A 21,219-nucleotide genomic window follows, 5' to 3' on the forward strand; every position below is an offset into this window, starting at 1 on the left:
GGGGGTTTGTCTGGGGCTGGGCCCAGAAGCCCATCAGGTTGAGTCCAAGTCCCAGTGTGTGGCCCTGAGGCAGCCAGCCTCGTCCAGCCGCCTGGAGCAGGAGGATGGATTATTTAATGTTTTCCCTTCTGGAGAATGACGTGAAACAGCAGGGAGCTAAGAGATATGAACTTTATCTGGGCCATTCTCACCTTCTAGCATAGGGATTTGGGGTTGCTGTATCTTAACTATCAGGCTGCAAGTTTTTTTTTTTGAGACGGAGTCTCACCCAGTCGCCCGGGCTGGAGTGTGATGGTGCGATCTCGGCTCACTGCAACCTCCGCCTCCCGGGTTCAAGCGATTCTCCTGCTTCAGCCTCCCAAGTTGCTGGGACTACAGGCGTGCACCACCACGCCCAACTAATTTTTGTATTTTTAGTAGAGACGGGGTTTCACATGTTGGCCAGGATGGTCTCGATCTCTTGACCTCGTGATCCAGCCGCCTCGGCCTCTTGAAGTGTTGGGATTACAGGAGTGAGCCACCGCACCCTGCCCAGACTGCAAGTTCTTAAAGAGCAACATCTGCAGCGGATTGACCCTTATATCCCAGCCAGAGACCTAGCAGTGTATACCGTGAGCATGGAATCAACATCAGACCAATGCCATCATTGTCTGTGCCACTTCTCAGTGGCTGCAAGGTCTGGGCCGCCCCTTCTTCCTGTGACCGTTCCTATCTGTAAGCATGCCACCCCACAGGCGCCTAGCACTTGGAACGCATTCCTTCAATAAATGTCAGTGGAGTCTGGAATGAAGGTGCCGAGGTTGGGAGTGAGCAAACAGCAACCCTCTCCATCCCTGCTCTGTCTCCGGTTAAGCAGTGGGGAAGGTCTCAGCTGCAGTGATGCTGAAACACTTGGGCCATGCCATTGGCAAAGGACTTCAGGCCTCTGAGGGCCAAGAAGGAATCAACAGTTGACTCTTCCCCTGGCAGTTCAGCATACTGGTTGAAGAGCCAGCTTTGCAAACAGACCTGGGTTCCAATTCTAGCTCTGTACCTTCCTAGTTGTAGGAACTAGGAACTGTAGGAACTGTAGGCAAGATAATTTTTTGAAACCTCAGCATCTTTGTGGAGATAACCAGCCTATTATTAAACTACCTATAGTTATTGCAAGGATTATGCAAAGCTGAGTGTCTAAAGGTGCTTAGCACAGAGCCTGCCACTTACTCCATGCATGGGCAACGGGAGCTCTCTCTGCTATGTCTTATAAATGTAGCATGCACAGCAGTCAGCAACCACTTGGGCCCAATTATGTATCATCCCTGGGGCACAGAACCTCCCTTTGTATCCCCTTTGCCCTGGCAGGGGGGAAGAACAAAGAATTCTAAAAAGACAGTTTATTTTCTAAGAATCAATATATTTTCTTCCTTTGAAATAAATACAAACCAGTTTGAAAGGTGGGGGAATCTATGGGAAAGAGAAGGGAAATGGGGACAGGCCCCAGTCTTTTTTTTTTTTTTTTAGTACCAAATGACTCTGGCGCGACCCGGAAACGCAGTTACAAATGAGAATAATTTAAATTCTCCGATAATTACAGTATTTACAACAGCAGGGGAGGGAGTCACCTAGTGCCCCTCTTCCAGGCTGGACAGATGCCCGCTCACCTCACCACCGGTAGGGGCCTCAGGCCTCTAGGCAGTTATAGATTCCCCTGGCATGAGCAGGTAGAGGTGGTGGGATGGCCTGTTTTATGCAGTGTCCTAACTTTGGCCCACCACCCCGCTCTACAATGCTGTGAGGTCTCTGGAGCTCTTTATGACCTGTGGGCCCTCCCTCTCCTTGCACTGAACTGCCACTGGCCCTTGGAGTGTTCTGTACAGTCCAGCTGCACTTAGGGCAGGAGGGACCTCCCCCACCCAGCTTCCCCTGAGACTGGCCCCAAGACCAGAAATGAGTCAGTGCAGAGGCCGGTGCCACTCCAGGACAGTGAGCAAAGGGGAGGAGAGAGGTCACAGGGTTGTGTGACCCTGTGTAGGTTGGGCTGTGTTGAGCAGTATCAATCACTATCGCTGGTCTCACTGCTCTGCTCGCCTTGCACCTTGCTGCGGTGCTGCAGAGCCCTGTGGTAGGCGATCTGTACTGACTTGCGGATGTTGGACTTGCGGCCCTCTAGCATCTTCTCCTTGTCTAGGTCCTGGTTCACACCCAGAGGAACCAGCTTGGTCCTGGGCAGCCACTGCCTATAGGACAAGGTGAAGATCAAATAAATCATCTCAGGGAGAGTAAGGACCAGCCTTCCTCCTCTATTCACTTAAGTATACCGCCCAAGCACCCACTCTGGGCAGACTCTGTGATGGTCCCTGCCCTCAAAGGAGTGCTCAATGGTCTAGAGATGAAAGAGCCCAGTCAACGGTTATACTGTGTGGTGGCCGCGGGAAGGTAATCACAGGGTATTTATAGGTACAAAAAGGAGGCGCCCTGACCTCACCAGAAGTAGCTACCCTGTGCCATAGGCTCTAGGCAGACTTCACTGACATTGAATATCCTCTGCAGACAATTAACAAAAAGACTACATGTGCAAATATGACAGAAGAGGGATTCAGAGCCTGAATGTTTATGCCTGCTTTATCCTCATTTTGTCACCATGGAGGCAGAGGTGGGAAAACTAAGTCTAGAAGCCATCTGAGTCTGGGTGGGAGCCACCTCTATATTTGTCATCGTCTCTGATGGTCCTTTGGTATCTAGCTACAGCTGTTTGTCCGCTAGTGCCCACTCAGCCTCTCAGACACATGGTCGATACAACCCTTTTGCTCAAAAAACTGTCCTAAGTCCCTCCCCCACTGACTTGTGCTAGCCCAGTCTGCCTGTTGCTGGAGTTTCCTGGCAGTCTGCCTCCATACCAGACTCCATACAGGGCTGCATCTGTGGCTGTGAGTCACACCAAATGCTCCCCTCCTTACCAGGTTCGTTTGTTGTCAAAGAAGAGGACGAGGTAGAGATGCTCTCGGGCTTCCTGGGTCATCTGCTCCCCAAGTTTCAGCACCTCCAGTGGGGGCACAGGGATGGGAACTCCATGGTGGAACATACCTTCTCGGGGCATCTTTGGATCAATGATCTGAGGGTGTAATAAGAGCCCAGTCGGGTTCAGTCCACGTCCTCCCAAGGCTTGCCCTCCTCAAGAACTTAAAGAGTACGTCTGAAGTGGGGACAGAAAGGTTATCATGCTACTAGAACTGCAATGCTGATCCTCAGCTTCTTTCCAAGCTAAATTATTTAGAGCCCAAGGAGCAAAGAGAAGGAAAAGGGAGAGATGGAGAAACTGAGTGGGAGCCTCTAAGTGGTACTCAAGCTGTATCTGCCCACCAGTCTACCTTGCCAAGAAACTGTGCCCCACAGCTCAGCAGGGAGTAGGAAAAGTCTGCTAACTGTGAATCTGTATTCTGGGATTGGAAAGCAAGGGGCATAACAGAAGCGGAGCATACCAGAGCTGGGTATGATGGATACCCTCGGCATTTGGCCCATACGAGGTCCAGAGCATCCAGCGGGGAGTCCTCATCCTCTGACAGCCAGCCAGCTCCCCGGCCCAGACTCTTCCTTACCACTTCACAGGAATGGGGGAGAGGGGGTGGATCAGCAGCTGGAGGGCTGGCGAGGCCCTGACACTGGGTCCCCAGCATCCCTGGCCTTGGGCAAGGGAACTTACTGCTGTGGCCCACGCCGCGGCCAGTGCCCACGGAGTAGGCCTCATTCTCAGTGCCTGAGGTATCCTCACTGCTGTCCTCTGGGAAAGTGCCCCGAGAGAAGGAAGGTTTGCCCCGGCCTTGTTTTGAGGGTGTTGTGCTGTGGACAAGACAATGGGAGCTCAGCTCAAAGGAGGGGAAGAATGGGGAACAGCATGGTATGTGCCCTCTGCCCTTAAAGCCCCCAGGGTCTGAGACTTTTGGAAAGCAGAGGCTATATGAGGAATTTCAAATTCAAACACCCACAGGGGCTAGGCTGGTGACCTGAAGTGGGTTAGACTGAGCAGTGGCGGCAGGAGTGCATACTCTAATCATCACCTTAACCCAGGATGGTTCTCTCTGTTCCATTAATGGTAACACTGATTTATTTATTTAACAGAGAACCTTGAGTTTGAGTCATCTTAATCTAGAATGAGATGGCAGCCACCCCACTTCCAACAGGGAAACCTAGAAAGGCCCAAGAGCCCTGGAAGGGCATCCCCTGAGGCTGGCCTTGATCTGGAGGGCTGGTACCTGGTCCGGTCTGAGGCAGCGCTGCTACTGCTACTGCTGCTGGACTCAGAGTCTGAGCTGCTCCGGGGAAGGCTGCAGTCATTACGGTATACCAAGAAACTCTTCTTCACTGGCTGGTTTCCACCGCTGAAGCCATTGGCTGGTAAGTCTTGGTTGAAGGGAAGGGGAGGAGGGAAGGAACCGGTCAGGAAGATGTAGATCAGAGATGACATGGAGGTAAGAGGGACTTGGAGCTTGGGTTCCCCTTCCGTGCTGGAAAATTCCTCCAACCTTTGCCAGCAGAGCTAGCTCTGGGCAGTGTCTACCACAGTTGGCCGCAGCCCTGCCCCACCCCTTACTTCCCTTGGCAGTTACTGGCTTTAGGACACAAACGGCTTAAAGGGCAGGAGATCCCCAAGGAAGGCGAGAAGAGAAAAGGTAAAGTGATACAATGGAGGCGGGGGGCCCTGGGTGGGACTCTAGCTGGGTCATAGTGTCTCTGGGCCTCAGTTTTCCCAATTGTAAGATGAGTGAGTGGAGTTAAAGGATTCCTAAGGGCCCTTCTAGCTCTCTCTTTTATGGGCAAATAAAGGGGTAACTGGGAGTATGCTGGGAAGAATGGCAGCTTTGCTCACTCTCTTGGGGGGCTGGGTGATGGTAAGGCTCACCCATTGGGGGGTCTTCTGTGGACTTATCACTGTCGCTGTCTGAACTCGAACTGGGCCGGGGGCTCCTACCCCGCTTGCGCTGACGCAGGGAGCTCATGATGGGGAGCTGGGGGGGCCCCACAGGACTGCCTCCGTGGCTGGGGGTCATCTGGCTCTCCCGGTTTTTGGGGGGCCGGCCCGGCCTCTTGGGCGGTCCAGCTGTCTTCGGGTTCTTTTTGGAGAACAGAACTGAGGTTCTCCTGCCCACCTCATGTGCGGGGGTTGAGGACATGTTGGGACCCAGGCCTGGAGCAGAGAAAGAAAGAAGGAGAGTTGGTGAGGGGCCTGATTTGAGAAAGGCAGATATCCAGGGTCATGCCCTGGGTATATAGGGCCATTACTCCAGCTAAAGTTGGGGAGGTCATTTTAGGGGCTTGGAATTTGGAACATTAACTCTTATACAAATAGCCAGAGAGGCAGCTAAGAGGCCCCTGATTGGGGAATGAGGGAGAAAGTACAGCTAGCTGCGTAGGAGGGACCTCTGCCTGGGGAATGGCAGGGGTTCAGTGTGTGCTGCAGAGCCAAAGTCTGACTTGCTTTGGGGTCCACCATGCCATGGGATTCAGACCTTTGCTTGTCTCCTGGCTGCTGCTCTCCTCTGCGGCACTGTCTGTCTGCCCATCCTTGTCACAGGCTGCCGGGTGGGGTGTCAGACTGCCCCGGCTCGAGGGGCCATGCCGCTCAGGCCCATCACGTGCAGTCTCTCGCTGGTGTGCAAGCTTCCGCCGCAGTGCCGTCATCTCTTTCTTGATCATCTTTGCACGCCGTGAGCGGCCCACACTCTGCTTGCTGGCATTCACTTCGTCCAGCCGCTCCAGAAGCAGCTTCAGCTGCTCTTCCACTGGCAGGTGCTTCTGGTTCTCCAGCAAGACCAGCCGCTCTTCCTCGGCTGCTAAGAGTAAGGTTGGAGGGGAAAGGTCAGACTCCGGGCAGCCCTCAGGGCCCCTTGAACCTGGGCAGGCAGCAAGAAACCCACTCATCCCTCCTCGGCTTCTCACCAGGAACAGCTGTAAAATAGCAGCACCAAGATGTGGAATGACGGGCACTGCTATCCATTCACCCAGTCTGGCTTCTTGGGGAGCATTCCTGGGGATAGTGTGCCACTGCTCAGCCTAGCTGCTTTCTGCCTACACTGCCTGCTCCCAGGAGGGGACTTTTGGAAAGCTGTCCATCCCTGGCTTTGGCCTCTTATATGTGTGTGTGACATGTCACCCACCATCTTCAGTGTGGTGTGTGGCCTCATCTCCAGTCAGGCTGTGGGGGATATGCATGCCCGTCTCAAAGTCAATGCCCATTTTTTCTGCCTGGCGCCGGGCCTGGCGGAGCACAGCACCACCCTGCTCACGAAGCCGCACTGCTGCCCGGTAGAAGATGGTGTCCTTGGCGTTATACTTGAGGCAGTTGCTGACGATGAGGTTGAAGTCCTCCTCAAAATCATCAAAATTCAGGTAGCGGTAAGCCTCCAAGTTCTGCTTCATGGTGAAAAAGTCCATGGGCTTTTTGATGTGGTCTAGGTAGTCAGGTACCTGGGAGGGCAGGGCAAGTTTGTTTTAAGTAGAGATATCCTCCTCATTGCCCCGAACCCTGCTCCTAACAAGCCCCCCTGAAATACATCCAGCAACCTCCTCCCATCAGTTAGAAGCAGGCATATAGCACAGGCGAAAGGAAAGCTAAATTCTGGTCCTGACTTTACCAGTCACAAGCTGTGTGACTTTGGCAAGTCTCTTCACCTCTCTGGGCCTACTTTTCCTCTCCTAGAAAATCATGAAAGTAGAGCCAAATATACTTTTTAGACTACATGAGGCTTTAGTAAGAAAATGGCTTGGGGACTCCTCTGAAAATAAACACCACCTTGCATTCCTAGAGCTCCTTTTACTTAACAGTAACTTATAAGGAGGCTGCTGCCTCAGACCTCTCATTTTATACCTTTTAGAGAGAAGAGTCTGCCAGTCAGGACCTAGGGCTTCAGAGCTGGTTCTTTAGGTGCTGAGCCTTCTAAAGTCTCCGTTCTAGGGTTCAGCACCCCGAAAGTGTCTTCCTGCCCTGGGATTATTCATTTGGCAGACTCAGTCCCTGCCTCTGGGGAAGGAGTGCAGACTGCCTCCCATTCTGGGCCCTTGGGGTGTGACAGGGACAAGACAGAGTCCAGGTGATACATGTGGCTCCAGTTCATCCTGCCCCAGAGCCACCAGCCCCTCTCTTCAAGGTCCCCATCTAGTCCCTGGCCCAGACCTGCAGCAGGGGTCCAACTGGGAGAGGAACAGAGAGAAGGTGGAGTGAGGGGAAGGGATTCTTACTTCGTCCAATTCGGTTACCTCAGACAGAGGGACCGGCTCGCTGAAGATGTTGCCTGTGTCCTTCTCTTGGAGCTGCTCCAAGGTTTTGCGAAGGAGGATGAGGAAAGGGGTCAGCTGCATCTCCATGGCAATCTGCTGAACTTTGATCTAACACAGAAAAAGGCCTGATCAGCCAGGCCCCGGCCAGTCCAGTGGCAGAGAGACCTGAGGATATGGTCCCAGCTGGCCTGGGAAGCCACCTTCTTTCCCACCCTCACAGCTGGGTGCACTCATACAGGTCTACCTTCTACGAGGTATAAGAAACTTGCACCAACGATTCTGGCCTCCCCCTTTCTTGAACTACCAGCATCAGCTACCTATGTCACATAACTGAGGATTCTGTTCATATGCTCCTGTGACATTCTGCTTCCAGTAGACCTTTTAAAAGCACACCAAGAACCAGGAGACCTGACTCTAGCGTCAGCCCTGCTGCTATCTGGCTGGGGGACACACACTTTTTCTTCTCCTGGGTCTGTTTCCTCCTTTATTTATTTATTTTTTTGAGACGGAGTCACGCTCTGTCGCCCAGGCTGGAGTGCAGTGGCCGGATCTCAGCTCACTGCAAGCTCCGCCTCCCGGGTTCACGCCATTCTCCTGCCTCAGCCTCCCGAGTAGCTGGGACTACAGGCGCCCACCACCTTGCCCGGCTAGTTTTTTGTACTTTTTAGTAGAGATGAGGTTTCACCGTGTTAGCCAGGATGGTCTCGATCTCCTGACCTCGTGATTCGCCCGTCTCGGCCTCCCAAAGTGCTGGGATTACAGGCTTGAGCCACCGCGCCCGGCCTGTTTCCTCCTTTATAAAATAGGGCTGGCCCAGGATCACTCACCGTCTCCCTTTTGAGTTTTTCCCGCTTGCGGATCAATTCCACCAGCAGCCGAGCTCGCTCTAAGTCATGCCGGAGCCGCTGCCAGGACTTGAGCTGTTCTTTAAGGGCCCAGTTCTTATCCTCAGAATCTCTCTGCAGAGGCAAAAGAAAGATCAGGGAATGATTAGAAAGCCAGAGGAAAGGTCAGCAGGGAGAAGAGAACCCAGGAAACTCAGGTCAAGGGCAGGTCAAGCCAAAAGAGGGAGCACAGCAATTTATTGGTAGTGCCTCAATCTGTGTGTCCCCAAGGCCTGGCAGAATAAATGCTTGGTGTTTGTTGAATGAATACATAAACACATAGGAACAACATCCTTTCACTGAGGATTCCACGCTGATCCTGGCTTGAGGGCTAGCTTAAAGGAGGAAAGAGTCTAAACCCTCTGACACTGGAAACTACAGTTGCAAATTTTGGTTTCATCCCCCTGGCCCTAGTTCCCAGAGCCCACAGGGAACTGGACACAGTACCCCGACTTGGTCACAGTTCCTCTGAGACTGCAGGTGTGTCTGCAGGCGACGTAGCAATGGGACCCCATTCCGTGACTGCCGCTTCAGTGTCCAGTAGCTGTGCAGCCTCTGCATGAACTGGCTCTTCCTTTGGATTGTCAGGCGGTTGGTGATTTTACTAAGCCTGGGAGGCAGGAAACAAAGAGTAAAACCTGTTGGGCCCTGATTCTCTTAAGCAGAGCAAGGGTCTCTGGCCAGTGAGAGTTCCTGAATGGGGATGAAGGGAAAGTATCTCTTGTCCAAAAGACCTGGGACTCTGGACTTAAGGCAAGAAAGAAAGAGCGGTGCCATCAATGGTACCACAGCAGACAGGAAACCAAGCTCCCATCACTAAACCGGATCCCTAAACCTGTATAGCAGGGATCAGGGACTTCTGCCCCGAAGACTGCTCTAGTCACGGCAGCCCAGAGTACTATTTGACCCTGAGAGCCCCACTGAGGCTAAGCCTTTGAAGGTTTTAAGATGAAGTACAACTGCATAGCAGAAACATATAATACATCAAATAAATGGCACGAGAGAACTGAAAAAACCCCTGGCCATCACAGCCCACATGAGAGGCAGTAACCACTTCACAACTTCTTGAGCTTCCCCTTCCCCGTTTTTCATTCTATTTGTTTCTTCATAATCAGACTACTTTTTCCATTGCTGCCAGTGGCAGTTCCATCCTCTTCCATCCCAACTTAACAAACCACACCATCAAAATGAAGGGCAGTTCAAAACACCTGTTAGCTATGCTAGATAAAAGTTGACATTTCTGGCTCTTAAGTCAGGTGACCTGCTAAAGACAACTATCTCTTTTGAAAATGTGTTCTTTTTAACTTCTATGCAGCTCCTGGGAAGATAGCCCAGCCCTGACATTCCACTCCTGGGAAGAAGATAGCCCAGCCCTGCTATTCCACTCAGAAGGCTGCCAGCTCCTCTCCAGAAGGCTTTCTCCCTCACCTGCTGGTCCACCAGCTCCCCACATACCTGTGTGGTGGGATGCAGGGCACTGACACCACAGGTGCTGCTGCCCGCTTCTCTGCCAGGATCTTCCGTGCCTTCTTCATTTTGATCCGGGACTTGGCCTTGGCCTTCTTGACTTTCTCTGAGCTCCAGCCCTTACCCTCATCCTCTTCCTCATCTTCATCCTCCTCACCCTCGCTGTGCGACAGGGCAGGCAGTCGGCGTGCTGAACCTGGAGGCGTGTGGATGTCGCAGTAGGCTGTCTTGCGGACACTGAAAGAGGTGCCGTTGGCGCCTGTCTCCCGCACAGGCTCCATCTTCATGTAAAGGCCAGCCTGCTGGGCGCATGTCACATGGAAAGCTGTGTAACAGTTGGCCTTGTGGCACTGGATGCAGGCCCCTGAGCCCCGTTGTTTGCAAATGTAGCAGGTGAGCTTCCAGCGAGCTGGTGGGATGTGCTCAATGCTGTCAATAGGCTCTAGGAAGACCGTGTTGGCGAAGCAGACCTCAGGGATCCACAAGGCACACACCACATGGGCCCAGCGCCCGTCATCTGTCTGCTTGAAGGCACCACCCTTGTTGGGGCACAGGGCACAATCCACAGCACGAGAGGGTGACTGCAGGCAACGGCGGCATAGCCACTGGCCCTCAGGGATATAGGGGACACCGTAGCACTCCTGGTGCACGGCCAGGTTGCACATGTCACAGAAGAGGATGACATTGCTGTTCTGGCACTCACCATCATTGCAGATACAGCAAACAGCATCCTCATCCACCAGCGCATTGGGGTCGCCTTTATTATGACTCTCAAAGTACGACTCCTTCTCTAGTCGGTCCATTAGGTACTCAAAGATCTCCTGCGGGATGGGACTTACACCCTCTGTCTTCCGACGCTCATTCATGATATCCAGCCAGATGTAGTCCTCCTCGTCCATGTCATACTCTACTTCCTCGTCCAGCTCCTCTGCAGACTTCTCGATGTACCTATGGTACACACAGGGAGCTCAGCATCACATGGTTGAGACTTCCCTCCCTTAAAGACGATGGGTCATTTGCCACTGAGCACTTATTCTGCCTATGCCCTTCAGATGTGTTGTCTCATTTCATCCTCACCTTAACTTCAGATATTATAGGTACTATCATCATTTCTATTTTGCTGAAAAGAAAACCTAAGGCTTGGAAGGTTAATCGCCTGGCCCCAGCTCACTTGTGAGAAAGTGGTGGAGCTGGGATGTGAACCCAGACCTGCCACTGCAAAGCTCATGTCCTAGCTGCTATATGTGACACCATCTTCTTTGGGTTGCAGAGGCGCAGCCAGCCTCCTCTAAAAGGAGGAAGGTGGGGCAGTTAGTACCCCTTGGAGTGGTCCAGATGATGGTATGAAGAATCAGGGAAGAAGGAAGGTCACTCGATGTCAGTGACAAATTACATATAAGTTGTTTTAGCACTGGTGGGCAGGGCCTCGACTAGAGCTGCCATGGGTCTTCTCTCAGCTGGTGCCAACATCAGCTCAAAGCTCCATCAAACTCTAGGTGCTATGTTTGTTCATTGGATAGCCTTGGGAGATAACAATTATAATAGCTAAGGTTTACTGAGGATTTACTATGAGCCAGGCATTGTGCTTAACTATTACATTTATTCTCACCACAGCCATAGAGTTAGTGTTCTTATTGTCCTCATTTTGTAGATGAGAAAACTTGAGCTTTGAGAAGTTAATCAAAACATAGATAGATCACATAACAAGGGAATGGCAGAGGCAGAGGCATTCAACCTCCAGCCCCAGTGCTCTTAATGTCCACCCTGTATCACTTACTGTGCCAACAGGCCTGGAATTGAGGGCTGCTCTAGGTGCTTGTCACACAGAGAAGGTGCTCCTTGCCTGCCATGCTATAGGTAGCCTAGACTCTGGCACTGTGAACTACAGGGTACAAAGGAAAGAATGGGGCTTTGGCTTCTAAGTAAACCAGATTTGAATCCTGGCTCTGCCATTTTGTGACTTTCAGGACATCACTGCTGTTGTGAACCTCAGTTTTATTGATGACAGAATGAGGATAATACTACCTACTCACAAAGATACTGTCAGGATTATGTGGAATTATAAAAACGAATAGGCTACAAACTCTTGGCCTTTACATTTATTTATATAGTACCTTGCCCGGTGCCTACTACCCCATCAGGCTCCATCAGGCTCCAGCAGTCCCCAGCAGGCCCATGGAAGGAAGTGTGAGCACCTTGGTGTAAAATGCCACCTAACCACTAAGTCACATGTGACCACATACAGACACGTGCAAATATGAACATTTATCTTATTAACAAGTTCTTTTTGGGCCGGGCGCGGTGGCTCAAGCCTGTAATCCCAGCACTTTGGGAGGCCGAGGCGGGCGGATCACAAGGTCAGGAGATCGAGACCACGGTGAAACCCCATCTCTACTAAAAATACAAAAAATTAGCTGGGCGCGGTTGCGGGCGCCTGTAGTCCCAGCTACTCGGGAGGCTGAGGCAGGAGAATGGCAGGAACCCGGGAGGCGGAGCTTGTAGTGAGCCGAGATCGCGCCACTGCACTCCAGCCAGGGAGACAGAGCGAGACTCCGTCTCAAAAAAAAAAAAAAAAAAAAAAAAGTTCTTTTTAAAAATGAATGAGCTAAGTCAAATGGCACACAGCAGGTCCTAGAAAAACATTAGCTCCTGTTTCTCCACTCATGTGGGAAATGGGACTTTGGCTGCTAGAGTGGGCCGGGACACACAGGCGCTGGAGCCACACTGCCTGGGTCCTAACAGAGGGCAAGTGAGCTAAGCTCCCTGAGCCTTGTTTGTTCATCTGTAAAGTGGTGATGCTAATCTGAACCTATTTCACACAGCTATTGTGAGCATTAAATGAGTTAATGCACGTAAAGTGCTTAGGACAGTGCCTGGTGTGCAGCAAACACTCAATAAATGTTATTAGTTTTTGTATGGCCCTTACCCATCTTCCTAGCATTATAGCTGTTTATGTGTCTAACTTCCCCACTACACAACAGAAGTGGGGATTGTGTCTGATTTGCCATACAGATACAGGCACTCATCACTGTTCATTTGAAAGGCATTTTGGGGGTGGAAGGGAGAGAGACTGAAACATTGTAGGAAGCAGCTTCTTCCTTTTTAGCCCTTTACCTCTTCCCCAAGGTGACTGCAACATCCCTATCTTTGAACAAGGGTATGACTCATGGATGGTGTGAACCATCTGGCTTCTTCTAGGCCTTGGCACCAGCTCTCTTCAGCACCAATTCTCACCCTTTTCTCTGCCATGACACACGTGACATTATGTGATGGTGTATAACACACTCCCACAGGCACCCAGATTACAGGCTGCAGTACAGATAAGGTAGGCTGCATGTCGTGTAATTCCTGGCACACCAGCTGACATGCCACCCTCTCTCTCCCCCTCAAGGAAGCATATCAGAATTCAAGCAAAAGAAAGTGATGCTATTAGAAAAGTGACCTCAAATCTTCTCAATTTCTACAGAAAGTCAGTCATTTCCAAAACTTGGGCAGTTTTACCAACAGTGGTAACAAATTCCATGCAATACACCTCCCAGTTGTTTGCAGTGCACCTGCTGAGAATTGCTCCCCTAAAGAACAGATCTGATCCCCAGAAAGAAGAGTGAATCTAAGTGGAGGGAGGAAGAAAAGCAGCTAATGAGCTGGACTTGGCTGCCTGTTAGAGCAGAGAGAACTCAAGGGCCACTGGGAGGGAGGGGAAGTCCAAAGAGGGGTCTGTGTGTTAGGAGTGGGGCAGAGGTGGATATGGTAGTCAGTGTGGACAGAAAAGAGAAAGACCGTGGAAAGCCAGAAGGAAGTGGAATTGGACTGAAAAGATGAAAGAACGGGAGAGGAAGAGAGAGATGGGCTTAAACTCTAATAGTAGAGAGAAGAAAGTGCTACCGGCCATACTGTTTGTGTTCCCAGATTTGCTTTTAAAGAATTGAGGTTTAGGCCAGGCGCGGTGGGTGGCTCATGCCTGTAATCCCAGCACTTTGGGAGGCTGAGGCAGGCAGATCATGAGGTCAGGAGATCGAGACCATCCTGGCCAACATGGTGAAACCCCACCTCTACTAAAAACACAAAAATTAGCTGGATGTGGTGGCACGTGCCTGTAATCCCAGCTACTTGGCAGGCTGAGGCATGAGAATTGCTTGAACCCAACGGAGGTTGCAGTGAGCCGAGATCGCGCCATTGTACTCCAGCCTGGCAAAAGAGCGAGACTCCATCTCAAAAAAAGAAAAATGGAAAAAAAGAATGGAGGAATAACATCATGTGGACTGCACTTTTGGTAAAAAATGCTTTTCATATAAAAGCCTTTATGACAAATCCTCCTCAGAGATCAGGCCTTCTAATTAGCTGACAACAAACTTACCACTCTTGGCAAATTAACTCATCAGAATGCCTTTTTTGCCTTGGATGCCAACTTTCAGAGAGGTTTTACACTTGGTTTTCGTGCCATCCTTCAGCCAGGGTTTCTCCAAGTAGTTTCACCACCACACTGCCCCCCACATCCCTTCACCTTTATACCTCATGTTAAAGAAACAATTAAATGACAAAAATAAAAGGGTCACTGGAGGAGTATTAAATGTTGCTTAAGTATAAAATACCGCTTAAACATGTTAAAGGACAGATGACAATAACAAAACAAATAGTGGGAGAATTACCTCTGCAGATTTACAAAGTGCTTTTAGTACCTTATGAAATCAGTGATCCTAGTCTTCTGCCTTTACGGAGGCAGAGAAATACTGTATCTGCTCTGCAGATGGGGTCCTTAAAACACCTTAAGTTGGATGCATTTCCCAAGGTCATTCAGTAATGAAATGGAGAGGGCCAGGAATCAGAAACAGGATGTTTTGTCACAGTGGAAACAGTACAGCTATGGAGTCAGAAGGACCCGGGTTTGAACTCCAGTTCAGCTATCTACTGGCATTTGCTTTTAGATAAGTCTGGCCAGGCACAGTGGCTCATGCCTATAATCCCAGCACTTTGGGAGGCTGAGGTGGGTGGATCGCTTGAGCCCAGGAATTCAAGACCAGCCTAGGCAATGTGGTGAAACCTCATCTCTACAAAAAATTTAAAAAACTAGCTGGGCATGGTGGCATGTGCCTTTAGTTGCAGATATTCAGGAGGCTGAGTGGGAGGATCACTTAAGCACGGGAGGCGGAAGTTGGGGTGAGCCAAGATCGTGCCACTGCACTCCAGGTTGGGTGACAGAGCCAGACTCTGTCTCAAAAAAAAAAAAAAAAGAAAAAGAAAAAGAAAAATCTGGCATTCTTTCTTGACCATAGTTTCCTCATCTGTGAAATGAGAAAAATATCTACCTGAGAGTTGTGAGAAAAAAATAAAGGAGTAGTGTGTGGCACTGTAGAGTAAGTGCCACCATTAGTAGGGTACCATTCCACTCACTGCCCTGGCAAAATCAGTGTTCTTTCACTATTCTTTATTCCCACCACTCTTCTCTCTGTGCCTCTCACCTCTCTCTGGCTCCTGAGCCCTGCTTGACCAGTTTTCCAGAGCTGCAAGGTAGGGGTGGCCTTACCGGTAATAGGAAGTTGGCCGGGGTGGGGCATCAGGGGTGTCCTGTTCCAGCTCCCGATAGACCACCTCTGGCAGCTTGGGAGTGGTGCTCGCAGAAACATTGTGGTGGTGGTGATGGTTGGAGTCCTTGCGCTTCTCCTTGTTCTTATGTTTGCCTGACTTGGGAGTAGCAGCTGGTGTCTCAGTGTTCTCCTTGTTGCTGCCATTCTCAGGGGCCTCCTCGGGGGCTTCCTCATCCTCTGACACCACATCCAGGTTGTCAAAGATGCTGATGCGGTGGACGCGGCCATGCAAGTCCACCTCCACCATGCGCTGGGCCTGTGCGTAGCTCATCACCTCACGGCCTGGTGACTGTGAGACCTCTGAGGGGCTGGGTGACTGCTTGTTGGCTGGGCGTGACTGGCGCCCCTTCTTCTTGTGCTTGCGGAGTGGAGTCTGTTGTGGTGGTGGTGGGTTGTCGTGGTCATAGTGGTACAGGTGGTACTCAATACCACTGTAACTCTTGTAGACCTTTCGGCAGGTCTCCACCGGGCACTCGTATGGTGGCTTAGTCGCCCGCAAGTTGTGGCAGAAAGTCTTCACATCAAAGTCCACCCCCATGCTGTCACATCTAGAATACACAGATCAGTTAGCATAAGGCTGGGGATGAGTTCCTGGCCATTTGCACCAGAGACCCCAGTCTTTCCAGTCCTCCCCCTCACTTGGAGTCACCAGGTCCTGGCCAGCCTACCTCTACAGTGTCTCCAAATGCCATCTCCGCCACCATGGCCCGGATCTGGGCCCTCATCACCTCTTGCCTGGTTATCCTGCCCTACGTCTCAACTCCTCTAGCCCAATCTCACATCATATAGGAGAGTGATCTTTCTACCAGGTAGTAATGATCATGACAGTCTCTTCACTAAAAGCCTCCTGATGGTCCCCAGTTCCTTCAAGATAATACTCCAAATTCTCTATAATGCCATTCAAAGTGCTCCTTTCACTTTCTGGCCTGAGTCCTCCTTTCCAGATTCTTTTTAAAAGTTACAGCTGATTTTGTCTACACAGGGGAACCTACCATTCCCTGAATGTTATAACCTCTCATTCCTGCAAAATGATCTCTATTTGGAATGCCTTCCATCCTTTCTGATTGGTAGGCTCCTACTCGTTCTTCAAAAAACCAGCTCAAATGTCACTTCTGACACAACTTCTCTGACTTTCCCATGGGGAGCTGTTTCCACAGCATTCCATTCTCACCTCTACCACAGCACCTGACATACTGAAAATTGTCTCCTGAGCCTATCCACCTCTGTATCCCCAGTACCTAGCGTGCAGTGGACACTCAGTTTTTGGTGAACGAATGAATGACCTGTTGAACGAATAGCTGAATGAGGGGATCACCAGATTGAGAGCTCAGATGGGATGAAGGCCATGTAGAAGGCTGAATGGGTGGCCAATGCTTTAGCATTGGACTCCTGCAGAAATCACTGGATCACAGAAAGAATTCATTTACTTTTGAGGTCTTTATGGGGAGCCTGGCCCTGGAACTGGGTAGGAGATGTACTGTGAAGTAAAGTGAAAACTGAGATCATTTAGTCAGTGACAGCAGCTTGTATTACATTTGAGCTCTTCACCCACTCACGCAACATTAACTGAGTGACTACCAAGTGCCAGACCCTAAGGGTACAAACACGAACACGACAATCTAGGCATGCTCAGCTCCACGGTGGTCCGCAGGGGCCCTCCCTTCCCCCTCCCCAACATTCCTCGGTGAGTGCAGACAGCAGATGGCACCAGGCCTCAGGAAGCCCAGCTTGGTCAGAGACTGCCCCAATTTCTCTCGGCCTAGTTGAGTTCAACAATTCAGCTAGGGGCTTGGCACCATCCCAGCCGGGCAGGGCTATCATGAGCTCCCTGACAAAATAACCCCTCTTGGCCTCTCCACCTCTGCCTTAACCAGGCAAGTGGGGGGCTCCAGCTCCTCTGTCAACGGCTCCTGACTTTCACATCAGTAACGCTACACGTCCAACTGCAACTCTCTTCTACCTCCTACCTGCGGCTGTGTCTTTAAACACAAACCAACCGAAGCACAAACAAGCTCTCCTCTTTCCAAGCTGGGTCCCGGGTGAATGGCTCCCAAAGCAGCACAGCGAATCCGGCAATCTCCCCTTGGAACCCGGCAGCAGAGGCACAGGCAAGGGAGACGAGAACTGAGACCAGAAAGCCCACGGGGAGGGCCCAAGGAGAATGGAGGCTGCATCTGCCCCTGAAGCTCAGGGGGCTAGAGGAAGTAGGGGGCGGGGGCCGGAGGGATAGGGCTGGGCCCCGGCAGTGCCCGCAGCCCACTCTCCGGATGCGGCGGCGTTTCCCCTTTGTAGAAGTGTAACAAGTGAAACAAGGCTCCCTCCTGCCACTGGCCCGGGCAGCCCCGAAAGATACACTGTTGCCCCAGGATGCCTGCTGGGAAGCAATGCACTGTCAGTTCTCCCAGCTGGAGTTGCCAGAGAGGCTCCCGGGCCACGCGGTTCAGTGCGCGCCCCACGAATGTAGCCTACCCCTTCCCTGCCGGCCACTCCCGCCCTGGTCCCAGGCCCGCACTCACCGGCCACCTCGAGTCCGGGCTCATCGCCGGGGGCGCCCGCCGGGGCTCCGACCCCACTTGGGGAGGCCGGCGGGGAAAGTCGGGCCGGGAAGGGGGAGCCCCAACTCCGGAAACCGTAGACCTCGCCACCTCGGCCCCCTGCCGCCCCACGCTTTGGTCCCGGCTCCCCGGGATTCCTGCGCTGACCCCTGCTGCTCCCGGTCCCGCCGGCGCCCTGGGGTCTCAACTCCGTCGGCCGCCGCCCGTTTCGCGAGCCCCTAGGATGCCCGGTCTCGGGACCGGGCGCTGCTGGAACAATGGAGGCTCCCAGAGGCAGCGCGAGGACAGCGGCGGCGGAGACCGTGGCGGCAAAGGCTGTGGCAGCGGCGGCGGCAGCAGCGGCGGCGACGGCGTCTGCGCAGGGTAAACGTGGCTCCGCGGCGCTGCTGAGTTGCACTTTCGCCACGGATCCCCGCCCGCCTGCTGAGGCTCGAAAGACCGTTCTCTGGGATTCAGAAAGGACCCTGGACACCCCACAGGGCTTCTCTAGCTCTCTCATCTTAGAGTGGAGTTTCTGGAGACTGAAGTCACCGTATTCGGGATCCGGGGTCGTCGGGCGGTTTGTGGCGAATCTGCAGCCACGGACGGTGAGCGCGGGGCTGGGGGTGAGGAGCCCGCCCTTCTCCCCTCCCCCTCTGCCTCCTCCCTCTCCGCTCCCTGCCTCCTGCTGGCGCCGCGGCTGCGGGAGGGACCTGGCCTTGGTCTCGGAGGAAGGCGGTGAGGCGGGGCCAGAGTCACGGGGCGGGACTGGGGGCAGGGCCGGGAGCAAGAGGGATGCGAGCTGGAGCCTAAGGGACCGGGAGTTGTGGGTAGGACCGGGGCGGGGCTGGAGATTAGACCGGTCTGTGGGGCGGGGCTTGTGAGGAGGGGGCGGGGCTACTGTACAACGGGGACCCTGTTAGAATAGCGAGGTAAAAAGTGGGGTTAAACAGAAGAGGAGTACTCGGGAGAGAAAGGGCGGAGCTTTGGACGAGTCTGGAAAGTGGAGCTGGACTAGAAATAAAGAACAGAGTTGGAAAAAACGACGCGAGGCTGAAGGGAGCAGGCGGGGCTTGGGCAGGCAGCGGGCGGAGCTGTAGGGAAAGGGCAGGACCGATTAGGGATCACGGGGCGTGACAGAAGGAAAGGGAAGAAACTCGGGAAAAGTAAAGGAGAGGTGCTAGAGAAAAGGTATGGGTCTGAGAGAAGGGGCTGGTTTGGGGCCGGTGGGTGTGAAAGGGCTTGTGTCTGGTAAAGCGGCGGGAACTCTGTGGGTTGGCACGGATGTGCTGCGGGTTGCTGGTTGGAAGATGGTGCCAAAACAGCTGATTTAATGTGAGTGGGCCACCTCCTAGCAATGTGAACGTCGGCAAGTTCAGTTCTTCAAGTTCCTTATTTGTAAAACAGAGCTCGAAAACTCTATTGCTAGCTCTTGAGGGTTTCAGAGAACTTGGATGGCAGGTGAGACATCCTTAAACAATACTCCAGTTTTGTCATCAAAGAGGAGTGTGAAAGGGTCTTCCAGGGTTCTGGGACAAAGTCCAAAGCATCTGAAAGCTTCTCTCTTAATGCAAACTTTGCATTTGACCCACTAAAATGTCTGTTTTCTAAAAACCATCCCAATAAGATCGACATGCCAGGAAGAGGTTTGCTGATTAAGATCTTGGAATCTGAAGTCAAACTGATGAATTCTCTTAAACAAATGATTCATCCTCTCAGAGCCTCAGTTTCCTTACGTGTAAAGTGAGAATAATATATAGTACCTGTTCTCACAGAGTTGTGAGAATTAAATGAGGTGATGCTTGTAAATCACCTAGCACACGGTTTGACATGTAGTGAATATTCAAAGAAAATATTATGTTATTATCCTTATTAAAATAACTCAGAATAAATGGATCAAAGCAGAGTTATACTAAGTCATCTCCTTTAGTGGTCAGGAATTCGTTTGAGAATCTGGTGAAAACTTTGGGCCATGTGCAGGATTCAGATTTTATGGAAAAAAGAAAAAAACAACTGTGGGCCTCTCTCCTGAGGAAAACATACCACGTTTCACTTATTAAAGTCTTTGAAGAATGTATGAAGAAGTGATTGGATGAACGTGTTAGGATGGGGATGAATCTAGCTGAAGCTATCCTGGTTCCCCCCTTCTTGATGTGGCCCCAGTCCTTGGGTCCCATAGTCTTCCTTCCCCAATATGCATGAGACAGAGGTGGAGTGAAGATCAGCTTTATTATTGGCATGAAGGCAGGGAGGTGGTGATAGTGCCAGGCCCTCTGCAGGCAAGGAGGCGGAGGGCTTATCAGCCAGCATCGATCCTCCAAGTTGGTCCTCCCAGTCAGGTCCAGGGTTCCAGGTGCCTCTGGCTTAAAGCAGAAGCAGTGGGTGAGCAGACGAGCAGACTGTGAGGCATTGGATATGTGGAATCCTCAGGGCTGCTCTGGAGCTGGGGTTGGGCTGGGGTTGGCAGGGGGTGGGGGCCGAGGCTGGATGTCTCTGGTGCGCATATAGGACAGCAGCTGCTCCGGGATCTCGGCCAGCACATCCTTGGCCAGTCGGGCCATGCTCAACACCTGGTTCCCCGACCGGTCAACATAGTCTCGGAATGGGACGAACTGGGTCAGGCACAGACAAGAAGAGAAAAGCCATGACCAGGAGAGAGGGCATGGGGGTACAGCTGGGAGGCTTCTTTTTTGATCCCCAGCATCTCTTTCCAACTATCATAGTATCTCCCTCCCCACATCTTGAACAGTTTTGTACATTTGCTTTCTCTCCACCTACTTTTTTTTCCACCCTCAACCCACTCCAGTTTGGCTTCACACAGGCCATTGAAACTGCTCTTGCTGATGTCGTCAGTGGCCCTGTGTTGCTAAATCAGTCCAGTGAACAGTAATTTTTAGTCCTCATCTTGCTTGACTTCTCTTTAGCTTTCCATTACATTTGACCATAATTCTTCTGGACACATCCCGCTCTTGACACCACACTCTTCTGGCTTCTTGCTTACCTTTCTTGAAGCTCCCCCCTCCCACCACCATTCCTCTGGGTCTACTTGCTCTCTAAACCTGGTCCCATCTCTCTCTCAGCTCTCTTCCTGGATGATTTCATACACTTCCATGACTTTAAAAATTGTTCCCTGGAAGGAAGTAGAGCAGGCCAGGAGGTAGGGAGGGAGACTGGAAAGGAGGGATCAGGGGAGAAAAGGGGCAGGGACCAGGGAGAAGGGATCCTGAGAACAGGAGGAGGCCAGAGAGATGGAGCTGGGGCAAGAAGGAGGAGGAGTCTGTGAGAAGGGGCTGGGAAGAGAGAGAGGCCTAGGAGAGGGTCTTAGGGAGAGGAGAAGAAGAAATGAGGTGTGGGGGGAGAGGGGCTGATAAGGGAGAAAAAAACAAAAGAAAATCTGTTTCCTAATGATTGCCAAATGTATATATCCATCCATGACCTCTTTTCAGAAAAGTATGTTTTATTTTTGTTTATTTTTTTCTTTCTTTCTTTTTTTTTTTT

The 21,219-nt window shown here is 51.7% G+C and overlaps 2 protein-coding genes across 12 annotated transcripts in view; both read right to left on the reverse strand.

Moving 5' to 3' along the window:
- Nucleotides 1–1,358: 1,358 nt before the first annotated feature.
- BRPF1 (bromodomain and PHD finger containing 1) lies at nt 1,359–18,113 on the reverse strand. Of its 11 annotated transcripts, none has more exons than XM_023218524.2 (14): nt 17,704–18,113; nt 15,127–15,735; nt 9,591–10,550; nt 8,583–8,745; nt 8,079–8,210; nt 7,231–7,359; nt 6,132–6,441; nt 5,484–5,804; nt 4,877–5,161; nt 4,230–4,377; nt 3,680–3,816; nt 3,459–3,577; nt 2,937–3,091; nt 1,359–2,216 (listed from the first exon to the last, which is right to left on the reverse strand). In XM_023218524.2, the coding sequence occupies exons 2-14, from the start codon at nt 15,723–15,725 to the stop codon at nt 2,033–2,035; spliced, it is 3,642 nt and encodes a 1,213-aa protein (XP_023074292.1). In that variant the 5' UTR covers nt 15,726–15,735; nt 17,704–18,113; the 3' UTR covers nt 1,359–2,032. The 11 variants fall into 11 exon arrangements, with proteins under 11 accessions (XP_023074292.1, XP_023074296.1, XP_023074291.1 ...); XM_023218523.2 differs by having other exon boundaries at nt 1,368–2,216; nt 5,484–5,807; nt 17,704–18,108; XM_023218522.2 differs by having other exon boundaries at nt 1,368–2,216; nt 7,213–7,359; nt 17,704–18,108.
- A 1,818-nt stretch (nt 18,114–19,931) lies between these two features.
- The window catches only part of CPNE9 (copine family member 9), a 26,834-nt gene continuing 25,546 nt past the window's right edge, over nt 19,932–21,219 (reverse strand). Inside the window, exon 21 of the mRNA XM_023218529.3 lies at nt 19,932–20,333. Coding sequence (XP_023074297.1) covers nt 20,148–20,333 — 186 coding nt within the window. The 3' untranslated portion in view covers nt 19,932–20,147. The remainder of the gene's footprint in view (nt 20,334–21,219) is intronic.

The sequence above is a fragment of the Piliocolobus tephrosceles genome, chromosome 2 (assembly GCF_002776525.5).
Source record: "Piliocolobus tephrosceles isolate RC106 chromosome 2, ASM277652v3, whole genome shotgun sequence".
Lineage (NCBI taxonomy): Eukaryota > Metazoa > Chordata > Mammalia > Primates > Cercopithecidae > Piliocolobus > Piliocolobus tephrosceles.

Coding starts and splice junctions, on each gene's coding strand:
- BRPF1 (XM_023218517.2), bottom strand. CDS start 15,725: ATGGGGGTGGACTTTGATGTGAAGACTTTCTGCCACAACTTGCGGGCG. Junction 8,746..9,590: donor CCCTGCATCCCACCACACAG/GTATGTGGGGAG, acceptor CCTGCCTCCCAG/GCTTAGTAAAATCACCAACC. Junction 5,162..5,483: donor CAGCCAGGAGACAAGCAAAG/GTCTGAATCCCA, acceptor TCTCTGCTCCAG/GCCTGGGTCCCAACATGTCC.